At 42.7% G+C, this 12,759-nt stretch overlaps 1 protein-coding gene across 2 annotated transcripts in view; it reads right to left on the bottom strand.

Annotated features, from left to right (window-relative positions):
* Nucleotides 1-12,759, bottom strand: part of Adamts17 (ADAM metallopeptidase with thrombospondin type 1 motif 17) — a 335,608-nt gene that overhangs the window by 138,877 nt on the left and 183,972 nt on the right. For both annotated transcript variants that reach the window (XM_045144992.1, XM_045144993.1), the window contains exons 11-12: nucleotides 4,202-4,303; nucleotides 2,399-2,544 (exon numbers count right to left, since the gene is read on the bottom strand). In XM_045144992.1, coding sequence (XP_045000927.1) covers nucleotides 2,399-2,544; nucleotides 4,202-4,303 — 248 coding nt within the window. The remainder of the gene's footprint in view (nucleotides 1-2,398; nucleotides 2,545-4,201; nucleotides 4,304-12,759) is intronic.

The raw sequence follows: 12,759 nt of genomic DNA, 5'->3' as shown, positions 1-12,759 counted from the left end.
GAACTCCAGACGCGTGCGCCCCCTTGTGTATCTGGCTAATGTGGGACCTGGGGAACTGAGCCTCGAACCGGGGTCCTTAGGCTTCACAGGCGAGCGCTTAACCACTAAGCCATCTCTCCAGCCCAAGTTTGTTTTTTTTTTTAATAACCATCTAGTCTTCTGCAACCACTGGATCTGAGGGATGAAACTAGAATCCCAATATAAGAGGGCAGGCCGAGCAAGGGATTCCACAGCAGCACAGCTCTGGGAGCTAGGGGTCTTAAGGAGATTCCCATCACAAAGTATCCCTTGGGTAACTCAGCAATAAGTGGGCCCAGCAGTATGTAGCTGGAATGATCAGAAGCTCCAGCCATGGCAGGAAGACACAAAGCTGTTGAAAGTCTCCACTGTAAACTGCCAACACAGGAGCATCCCTAGCCAATGTCACCCCATTACTGAAAGACAACACTGGGCCTCTTAGAAGTTGCTCTTAATGCTTTCTCAGTCAAGTGATGTGAGACAGTAGTGTTCTCACCGGAACATACGGGAACTGCCTGCCATCTCAGGATGCAGGGGATTCTGGGCACTTGGAGGCTCTGTGTGATGTTACTGGGTGCCATCTGATAGGAGTTGACATATACAATAAGCCAAAGGTATCCAGTCTTCATTTAGGACCCACGAGCTTCAGCTGAAAATACAAAGTTGTCCTGACAGCTTCAGGCCTTACAAATTTCTTTCTGAATCTCTCAAAGCCTTTCCATCCTATAAGCCCTATATAACCTCTGCTGAGCTGCAATATAGCTGTGTGAGGTGGGCAGGGCAGGGCCAGTGAGTGAATCGCTTGTGAAGTACAGAGGGAATTCTATGTATTCCCTTGAATTATTCCATTTTTTTAGAGGGTGAGGCGGGTAAAAACTATCAATTGATATAGGGAGCAGAACCCACCATTAAGACTTCACTGTCCCAGCTTTGATGTGGGGGTCTTCCCACTCTTCTATGCCATCTGCATATAATGAGGGAAACACAGGCCCAGAGAACAGAAGTCTTCCTTGAAGTCACTGACCAATGACTTGCCACAGACAGGCTCATAACTCAGTGCTGTGAGTCCAAGCCCATAGCTCTTCCTCTGGAGCCAGAGGTCAGGTTATTTATCGTCTTCAGCCCAGAGCTATGTAAAAACGTAAACCACCCTCTATTAATGTACCACCACCTGGCCAAATAAAGTTTCTAATTATCCACCTTTCAGTTAAAAAGTCATCTGGTACTTTGTTAAGAAATAATTTCTAACAGGTTACACGCCTACTATGTCCCAGGCACTGAGCAATATCATAATTTAAAAAGGAAAACGAAATCATGGCAACTCTTATAGCACTCCTGGAAAAAAATTATGGCCCTGCCACCAACTAAACTATGAGTGTACGTCCCCCCTTTTTGTTTCTAAGGTAGGGTCTCACTCTGGCCCAGGCTGACCTGGAATTAACTATGTAGTCTCAGGGTGGCCTTGAACTCATGGCGATCCTCCTACCTCTGCCTCCCAAGTGCTGGGATGAAAGGCATGTGCCACCATGCTCAGCCTAAGTCCCCTTTAACAACAAGGTTCCCAGCCTTGGCAGGCCACTGGGATCACCTGGTTAGTTTGTGTCCAATTCTATGACCCACGCCCTGTGATTTAACAGAACACAGGGGAGTTTTACACACCAGTGGGAATTGCTAATTATTCATCAACATGACTTAATTGTGGGAAAGCAGTTGACTTTTAGTCATGACTTACCACTTGTTCATTTCCCAGTGATGTGATGCTGCTGATGACATGCAAGACACAAAGCAGACAAGGCAAAGGGAACATGCAAAGTTGGCAAGCTTCAAGAGTCGGGGAAGCTTGCAGGGATGGAACTGTTCTAACTGAGCACAGAATCAGTCCTGGTGTCATCATAGTCAATAAAAAGGAACTTTAGGGGAACAAAAAACATATTAACTTTTTTTCTTGTCAAATAGGTCCATAAAGAACCATGAAAACTGTCTCGGTGAATAAGACAGCTGAATCCACAGATCCTTCATGACTCACGCATAAGCAGGCTGCTCCCAAATCTGCTAACAGGAAGCTAAGTCTTCCAAAAAGTGACGCTGACCTTAGCTTCCTGAAATGACCCTCAACTAAGAGGAGTAAGAGGCAGGCAGGACAGATTGTCAGCCAGCTGTCACAGGGACTTTCTACCAGAGCCAGGCAGGGATACAGGAGCTGGCTCAGCCTGGAACACTGCTGTGTCTGTCCTTAGAGCTCTTTCAAAGCTCAGGCACCTTCAAGGTCCTTGTAACCCAACTGTGGCTCTACCCTATTTTCCTTACACCCCAGTCCTCAGTGTAAGGCAGCAAAGGCTCTGATGGAAAAGAAGCATCAAGACACCTTGGAGTCACTTACGGTGGGTTGTCACATTTCCTTTGGCGGAAGCGTGCTCCAGTCCCACATGTCCGGCTGCACATGCTCCAGCTGCCCCATAGGCTCCAGTCTCCATCTACATGCTCCGGGATGGGCGTCTTGCTCACGCACTCCCCAGCACGGCACCACTGAAATACACAGGAGGGTGTCCGCCATTCAGCAAAGTGCTCTCTCCCAAGGGACCATGACTCCTTTCTGATGCCATATCCTCTTGGAAACTTACATGAAAATGGAAAAATTCAGGGTATGCATATTTTCTGCTCTCTCCCCACACTCCTTACTTATTCAACCTGTCACCTGTAATCCCTCAGGAGTTTGTATATTGCCACAAACATCCATAGAGAATGTGATATATACTGAGGTTTCCTAAATTCTCAAGAAAAAAAGGATTGATTCACATGGCCTGGGAAGAGAACTAAGGTTCTGCAGATTAATTTGATTCATGTGTGTTTCTCTCTGGAAGGCAGTATTTTCAGGTTCGGAAGCTAGAACTTCAGGGTTGGGTTCTTCATTTACAGATGACAAGGTGGTGTGACACCCTTGTAATCCCACACTTGAGAGGCTGAGGCAGAAGGCTGGCCACAGGGCTGAGGCCAGCTAGTGCTAGGTAAAGATATGAGGGAGGGAGAAGGACAGTGGGAGAGAGCCGGTGGAAGGAGGAAGGAGAGATGGAATAAAAAAGGGAGAGGGATGGGCTGGAGAGATGGCTTAGCGGTTAAGCGCTTGCCTGTGAAGCCTAAGGACCCTGGTTCGAGGCTCGGTTCCCCAGGTCCCACATTAGCCAGATGCACAAGGGGGCGCACGTATCTGGAGTTCGTTTGCAGAGGCTGGTAGCCCTGGTGCGCCCATTCTCTCTCTCCCTCTATCTGTCTTTCTCTCTGTGTCTGTCACTCTCAAATGAATAAATAAATAAAATTATAAAAAAAAAAAAAAGGAGAGGGAGGAGGAGAACAAGGGAGTGAGTGAGCACACTAGCTCAACTCTGGGTGGATGCACCTTGGTTCTTTCTGAGCATAGAAGAAAGGTAATCTCTAAAATGGACTTTTCCCTAAGTGTGTGACTTAATGGCCCCCAAGCATGGCAGCAAAATGAAACAATATTTTCTTTTTAACTCTGTCAAGGTTTATAGTAAGCCAGAAATGGTGTCACAGGCTTGTACTCCCATCACTTGGGAAGACAAGGCAGGAAGACTGTGAGCTCAAGGACTGCCTGGGCTGCAGAGCAAGTTCTAGGCCAGCCTGCCACAATATATATGGAATGCCTTCAGGAAAGAACAACAAAACGAGCCACCCAGCCACTCAAGGCTTGCAGAAAGACTAAGAGATATCTGTGTGGCTCTCTGGTCCTGCCCACCTTTCTTCTCTCACTCTTAGGACCTCACCCCTCCACAAGGATCAACTTACTCTCTGACATCTAGCTAGGATTTAGCAAAAAATTAAATCATTAAATTCATGATTTGATAGCTGTTTGTGCATGGCACATGAAACTGACTTATCACTTAGCAAACTGATCAAAAAGTTTTATTTTAAGTACATTCATTCATGTGATAAAATATGTTAATTTAACAAAAATAATCAAGCAAATGATTGGTTCTTATAACTTTATAAGAAACAAGGTGATGTAGGCACCCCATGTGCCTATCTCAGGCTCATTGGACATTACTGCTGTGTTCCAGGGATGTGTCAGGGGACCTAACTACTATTCACACAGCTTTCCAGGAGAGGTGTTCAATGCCCAGGAATCGCAGGGCTACCTGCTGCGGGTGGTAGGAAGCTGGGGGGTTACCTTGTCTGCCCCACACTCAGTGCCATCCAGGGGAGGGTCCAGCTTGGTCTTGCAGGATGTATCTCCTTCCACCAGGCACCACAGTCCAGCACACATCAGATGCTGCAGGACAGGGGAAGTAACCATGATTATGAGAACTCCACAGGTACTCAGGTCCAATTGTGGTCAGAAGTGTGGAACAATCATTGATGGATTTGGAATTTGAAAAGTTGCTCATATGTCTGGACATACCAAACAGGAGCATCATTTCTACTTACTTGTTCAGTTCGGTGAAGTTCTTGCACCTAGGGAAGCTTATCTCATAGGCTGAGACTCAAGGAGTAAAGGGCCTAGGATGTATCGGGGTGACAGCCTGGTCCTCCTGGGAATGATCAGTAAATAGATCTCTTGCTTTTAGTGGGAGAGATAAGGCATGTACCCATAAATTGACTGTCCTAGCCAGACCTTGCCGGAGAGGGCTTATTGGAAGAGGTGGCTCTGTGGCCAAGGCCCAAGGTAGGTGGGCTGGATTGTGGCTGGGGCAAGGGAGAGGTGAAAGCAGTCACCACTGGGCACAGAATCAAGAGGCCAAAGTGCAGAGGCAGCCTTCTATTCTACATGTCTATTTTCTGGCTCTGCTGAATCGGGTATAAATTATTATAGTATTCCACCTAGAGAATTCCTGAGTATCCACAAGCAATTAAAATAATTCTACTAAAACAGGAGTAGGCATTTAAAAAGACAAGCTCCCAACTGTATGAATACGATAACTGGACGTTGGAAAGTGCTCAAAATGAGACGATTTATCAAAATCACTGAGTAGATGGCCAGCATCCTTCCCCAGAGGAGTTGTGCGCAGACAGCACATCAACCATAAGGGATGGAAACTGACTGACCCCATCCTTCTGGAGGGGGGTTACGAAGCTGGGGGGCACTGGGAGGGATATCTCCCAAACTATGGCAGTTGCCTACCCATCAATGCACCTTTCTCTCTCTACTCCCCCTGCAGACGGCCCTCTCAGTGTTTCCTGGGATTGCTTCCCACATAAACTACTTGCACCCACGTCTTCATGATCGTGGCCTGAAAATTGGAAACAGATGTGCTGAAGGTCATTTAAAGACACAGCACTTCCAGGGCGCTGGGTCCAGCTGTGGCTAAAAAGACTGTGCGACAGGTAGACCTCGCCCTCACCATGGGGGTCAGAGGATGATGGCGCCTCTGGGCAATGGGAAGGAAGCCCTGTGGCATGTCGCAGTGAGGTGACATTGAGGCTTGCAAAGGGTGTGCCGAGCTCAGCTTAGCAGTCCGCTGTTGCAAGGAATCTCAAACATCTGCATAGAACAGATTTGTAACTGTGCTGTTTGAGGTTAAGAAAAAAAGTTTAGAGGTTGAAGGGATAAAAATAAAGGGAAGTAAAGAAAATAGAGGTGGAGGGTGCTTTTAAAAAGAGCTAAGAAAAGCCCACAGCTATTTCTCACTTTTCAAGTATGTGGGAACTGCTTTGTGCTTTCAAAGGAGTTGATGATTCAGTGGAATACTGCACATTTGGGTTCAGAGAAGGCTTCACATTCCCATTCTTGCTCACTTCTCCATGGAACAGTAGAAAGATAAGAGCCTGTGCACTACACAGCTGTAAAGCTGGACTGCACCTCACCAAGTGTTTGATTCCTTGTGCTTTGACACAAAAGTTCTTCAAGAGTGTTGCATCCATGTGCTGACATGTGTTCCTGAGGCAAGGTGGACCAAGGAGGGTAATTATGGGGTGGAAGAACTTGGGATTAGGAGAAATAATAGCCATACTAGGAGAGACAGGAAGAATGTGGCGTGGACTATTTATCATGAATTTATAGACAAAGCTTTCTCATAAAACTTCCCTAATTATCAAAATGAAAGACAAGGCGGTTAGGCAAAGATTTCTGAAACAGAAGACAAAAGTATTAACCATAAAGGAAAAATATTAATGCAATATACTCTATTGAATTAAGAGCTTCTGTTTATTCAAAGTCAATTATAAGGATGTGAGAAAAGGACACTTGGAATAGATGTAGGAGATATTTGTAATGCATAGAGCCAACATTTTTTTTTGGAATATGAAAATATTCTTTAAAAGCTCAAACTCCTGTAGATCCAATAAGAAAAGATCCATTAGAAAAATGAGTACAGGACTTAAACAGATATTTTATAAAAAGATATTGAAATGTCAATCAAGTACATGAAGAAATACTCAAATATCTTTAGTCATTAGGGAATTGTAAACTAAGGCCATTATTATATATTTCTACACACCCACTAGAATGGCTGGACTGAGAAAGATGGAGAACTCTAAGTGCTGGTGAGGATGTGGCCAAATAGTACTGTTGTGTATTGATGATGAGATTCTAAGTTTGTTCAACAACTTTGGAAAATTTCCTACCAGTATTTACTAAGCACTACACATTCTAATACCTGCAACTCTGCTCCAAAGAATGTACTGAAAAGAATTTGTATATATATTCCACAAAGATATTGTTAGAAATGTTCACTATTAGTGTTATTTCCAAGATAGAAACCATCCAAATGTCCATCAACATTGGAATAGACAAGTTATGGTATATTAGAGCAACACAATATTATATGGTTTCATTATATAAATTTCAAACATAGGAAAAAAATACCATATTAGGAATCAGATGGTGGTCACTTTAGTGTTTATTTAAAAAAACAAAAAGAAGAAAAAAGAATGAGTAGAAAGTTGATTTTAGAATGGTAGCCTCTGACCAGGGCTTGGCCACCTCCAGGGCCTCACCAGGATGGCTTATTTTGTTTTTAATTGTGTGTGTGTGTGTGTGTGTGTGTGTACACGTGCACTTGTCCATGTAATGGTGCAGGTGCACTTGTGCCACAGCACACATGTGGAGGCCAGAGGACTTTTGGGTTCAACCTTACCTGCCCACTTCATTTGAGGCAGGGTTCTCACTCTGAATTCTTATTCTGCTATCTTTTGTTGGGCTTGCCTCTAGCTTCTGGGAAACTCTCCTGCCTGCCCCCCAACTTAACATCAGTGTCAGTAAGCTGGGATGATAGAAGCCCATCACAGCTTCTGGCTTTTTGTTTTTTTTTGTAATGCTACTGAGTCTAGTATTATTCATTCTGGGTCACCAGAGTACTTATTATCAAGGATGACATTTTTGACTTCTTAACCGACTGTGGTTTGTGGTTACAGTTCTCTCATTGAGAATCTCACAGAAATAAGCATCATATTTATGTCAGAATTTGGCTTTTTATTATTTTTTCATTTTATTTTATTTGCAAGCAAAGAAAGAGAGAGAGGGAGAAGGAGGAAGAGAGAACGCACACGATGGCTTCTAGCCACTGCAAACAAACTTCAGATGCATGAGCCACTTTGTGTGTCTGGTTTTAAGTGGGTGTTGGGGAATTGAACTTAGGTTGTTAGGCTTTGCAGGCAATCACCTATCCCTCTGAGCAATCTCTCCAGCTCCAGAATTTGGCTTTTCAATGTGGGGTCCAAGGATACAATAAGTCTGCAAAAATTTGAAAAGTTCCTGACTTGTTGGATATTTGATAAACCACTGCATGTCTGTGCCTTCTCTTTTTCTTTCCCACTGGCCTGCCAGTTGGACGCAATGGCTAGGATTTGAACATGGAGTTCTGTGGCCTGAACTGTGACCACCAGCACCTCCTGACTGGCACTGGAAACCTCTGGGGAGGCTCTCCATGGTGACCCAACTGGGATGGGGGCAGTGAATGATGTCACTATATCCCACCTTCATCTTTACCAGTGACCATGTCTGCTTTTTTCCTTTGCCTCTAAATCACCTTTAGTCCACAGAAAAACAGCAAAAACAACAGAACATGACATCATGATTTGTTTGTAAAAGACTGATTTTTGCTAGACTGTGTGAGTACCCAGGTTCAATGCTCCATACCACAAAACACCACCAATAAGAACAAAATAGAACAAAGATAAAAGGGACAAAGTTATTAGGAAACAAACTGACCAAAGAAATATATGAAGAGTTGTTTCTTTGTAGGAAAGTACACATCAGAGAAATCATATACTAAATTATTCTAAGAAAGGGGAAGCAAGCATACCAACAACAAGAAGTAATAAATGAAGAGATTTTTTAAAGGATCAGTGATGATTTAGCTTGTTTGGTGGTTTGATTCAGGTGTCCCCCATAAACTTAGGTGTTCTGAATGCTAGGTTTCTAGCTGATAGAGAGTTGGGAATTAACACCTCCTGGGGGGAGTGTATTGTTGGGGGCGGGCTTATAGGTGTTATAGCCAGTTTCCCCTTCCCAGTATTTGGCACATTCTCCTGTTGCTATTGTCCACCTGATGTTGGCTAGGGGGTGATGTCCATCCTCTACGCATACCATCATTTTCCCTGCCATCATGTAGCTTCCCCCTTGAGCCTGTAAGGCAAAATAAACCTTTTTCCTACAAGCTGCTCTTGGTCAGGTGATTTCTGCCAGCAATGTGAACCTGAGTGCAATAGCTTGCTTTTATGAACAAAAACCTAACATAAAGGGATTTTTCTCTGTGCAGAAAATAACAAATCTATTGTCTTAGAAATATTACAAATGTCTGTAAACTAAGCAACACAGGAGACCTAGGGAGGTTTGTCAATGAGCCTCCCTGTGGCAGCCAGGATGGAGCCTTAGCTCTGTGTCTCTCACAGTGTCTGCTTAAACTTCAAGGAACAGATAACAGCAATGCATGCAAAATGTTTAAAAGCATGAAAAGGTAGGAAGGAAGACATTTTCTCTGTTTTATGCTAATTAATATAACATTTACAGTAAACAGAACTAGCATACACAAACTCATATTAAACTCATTTGTGAGTAACTGTGACAAAGACTCTAAATATAAGTTACTAGCACATTCAAACTAATATTCCATGACCAAGTAAAGTTTACTCTAAGGATTTAGATAGCTCAGTATTAAAGAACCCTCTAATAAAATTCATAGTATAGTAACTTAAAAATGCGAAGTTATTCATTTCTCCCCACGGATAATGAAAAGACAATAAAATTCAACTGTGATTCTTATGAAAACTCATAATAAGATTGATTTGAATAAATGGATACTTTCTTAACTTGATAAAATATCAGTCTCATGTGAGAAACAGTAGAAGTATTCTCCTCAGAGACAAGCAGAAAAGGAGAGCCAATATCACAGCTGTTACTTTAGAACTCAGAAAAAACTAAGGGGTAGGCAAAATTAATTGTATAACTAAAAAGCCCAAATGATTCAAACAAAAATTTTTATAATGTCTAGAAGGTTTCATTCAGTGAGATGGCTGACTATGAAATTAATGTGTAGTAATTGTACCTTTTTATAAACAGAAAAATATAACCAATTCAATGATAAAATGGAAGGAAGATCTCAATGAAAAGGAACAGAAATATTTTATAGAAGAATATAAGAAACTTCTAAGATCAAATTGAAAATTCTCAAAGACAAGTTTAAAATTCTCCTGAGGAGTGGATAGGAAGACATCTTGAATGGATGTAAAAGAACATGATATAATTGGCTAGGAATACTCAAAAGTATAAGAACATACTTTTCCCTAAGTTAATTTACCATAGAATGTAATTGAATTTAAAATACTAACACAATTTAGAACTAAAGGAGAGGATTGTAAGGACCACATGGGAAAATAAACAAGAAATAACTCTCTAGCAAAAGTGTAGAAGAGCATATGTTCAGCATATTAAAACATTTTATAAAGTTATAGTCACATAAACATTAAGAGGTACATGATGTGATTGGTGGTAGAGAGTGGAAAATCCACAAATATACTTAGGGTATACAGTATTTTATAAAGATGGTATTTCATTCTTCAGTAAATATAGACCCTCAAAAGCAAAGCAAGACTGAATCTACCTCACACTTAACTGAAATCAATCACTCAGTCAATCTGTCTATAAAACGACTGGGGCTGTAGCTCAGTGGCATGGTACTTCCTATCATGTTCAGGGCCTTGTTTCAATCCCCAACACTGAGAAATAAAGAAAGAAAAGAAGGAGGGAGGGAGGGAAGGAGAGAAGGAAGGAGAGAGGGAGGGAGGAGTGAAAAAGAAAGAGAAAAAAACAGATGCTATATCCTCTTAGATTTTGATGGAAACCTACTTTTTTGGACAATAGAGCACTCAGAAGCCATAGATTATAACTAGAAAATTTTCAGTGCCAGAGATGGGATACCTTCCAGTGAGTTGTTAGCCAGGGAGGTCACTTATACCCCCAAAACATTACAGGCTATTGTCAAGGCTCTTGGTTTCCCACTGGGAATAGATGGTAAGACCCTATTGCTGAAGACTCCTCAGACTTGGGCTTCAAGGTCACTGAGAAATCCTGCTGGAGCTGAGCTGAAAACCTCTTCCATGTAGACCAGCTGATAGAAAGCTGGAAAAGCTACACTGCCTGCAGTTCAATGACAGAGAGAGAGAAATCACCAGTGAAGATACCCAACAGTGGACACTGCAAGACTTAAATTTGGCCAGCCAGGCCAAATGAGCCAATGGGTACAATAGCGGCATGTCTGTTATGGGGGAAACCAACCACTCTCTAATTGGACTGGAGGTCTACTTTATGGGAGGTATATATATCCCTGATACTGAAAACCTACAACAAGGATAGTCATGAGCCCTAGGGGGTGTAATGTCTGCTGGTGTCTGGCTAAATGTATATACTATGCTCATCAAACTTCCCAGTAAGCACTTCTCTTAATGTTCATACCCACATATTAATGTTACTCTCACTTTTGGTTAGAGAAGATTCTCTTTTCAGATGGCAGTGACCCTGGGATGACTATAAGGCACCATGGTGCTGAGAAGAAGTTACAGAGGAGTGCTTAGCACTGAAATATCTTGATCACACCTTCCAAGACTTGGGGTCCATTGCGGAAGAGGTGATGGAAAGAATGTAAGAGCCAAAGGAAGGGTAGGACTCCTTACAACACACTGCTCCAGACACAAAATGGCCTAGATATCCATAACCTCACAGTACCTGATATTACCTACACAAGACCATAATAGGAGGAAAAGATGATGACATCAAAATAAAAAGAGACTGATTGAGAGGGGAAGAGGATATGATGTAGAATGGAGTTTTAAAGGGGAAAGTGAGGGGGGGGGGAGGAAGGAATTACCATGGGTTATTGTCTACAATTATGGAAGTTGTCAATAAAAATAATAAAAAAAGAGATGTTAGCTTCAGTTGTCTGGCTAAGCTGATATCTTGCTGAATTCTCCCCTGTAACTCATTGATTTTCCTTTTGTCATTCTGATTGAGTTTCTGAGCCTGGGCACCACTGGCATGCTGGCTGGACACTTCTTTGTCATTGGCACCAGTTTGTTCATGGTAGGATATTTGGCAGCATCCTTGGCCTCTACCATTGACTGCTTCTGACCTAGCTGTGAAACCAAAAACTGTCTTCAGGCCTTGCCAAAGTTCTTTTGGGATGCACAACATACCCTAAGAGCCATTGTTTTGCAGAATGAATACTTAGAAGTGAATAAAAATCATCTTTCAGGGCTGGAGAGATGGCTTTGCGGTTAAGCGCTTGCCTGTGAAGCCTAAGGACCCCGGCTCGAGGCTCGGTTCCCCAGGTCCCACATTAGCCAGATGCACAAGGGGGCGCACGTGTCTGGAGTTCATTTGCAGAGGCTGGAAGCCCTGGAGCACCCATTCTCTCTCTTTCCCTCTGTCTTTCTCTCTGTGTCTGTCGCTCTCAAATAAATAAATTAATTAATTAAAAAAATCATCTTTCACATATCTAATTTCTGTATTTCTTTTTTTTTAATTTTGTTTATTTTTATTTATTTGAGAGTGACAGACAGAGAGAGAAAGAGGGGGAGAGAGAGAGAGAGAGAGAGAGAGAGAGAGAGAGAGAATGGGTGTGCCAGGACATCCAACCAATGCAAACCAACTTCAGATGCACATGCCACCTTGTGCATCTGGCTTACATGGCTCTTGGGGAATCAAACCTCGCACCAGGGTCCTTAGGCTTCACAGGCAAGTGCTTAACCACTAATCCATCTCTCCAGCCCCTCTGTATTTCTATTACACTATCGAACACACAGTAAAGCACATAAATCCTAAGGCACAGTCACTCATTTTTCACTGAGCATACAATTATGCTCAGTACATTAGAAAATAGAGCATTGGTGGACTTCTAGAAGCTTCCATGTTCCATGAGTGTATGGTGATGTGGTGTGTAAGTGGTATATGCATGCCTACATGCAGATGTCATACCTCCTGCACAAGTGTGTAGAAGCAAGAGAAGAATGTTGGATATCCTTTTTATCACTCATCCACAGATGTCCTTGGGGTAGAATCACTTCCTTAACCCAGGCTTGCATTTTTTTTTTTTTTTTTTTTTTTTTTTTTTTTTTACTAATCCCATCAATTTTCTGGTCTCCATTCCCCACAAGACTAGGGTTACAGGCATGCATGGCTCCGCCTGGCTGCTTACGTGGGTACTGGGGAATCAAATTCAGATGGTTTCAGGCCTTCCTAGTTGTGTACCAAACACTTCTAGCTGCTGAACCGTCTCCCCAGCCTTACTTATGGCT

The sequence above is a fragment of the Jaculus jaculus genome, chromosome 3 (assembly GCF_020740685.1).
Source record: "Jaculus jaculus isolate mJacJac1 chromosome 3, mJacJac1.mat.Y.cur, whole genome shotgun sequence".
Taxonomy (NCBI): Eukaryota; Metazoa; Chordata; class Mammalia; order Rodentia; family Dipodidae; genus Jaculus; species Jaculus jaculus.
This window is presented reverse-complemented; position numbering and strand designations above follow the sequence as displayed.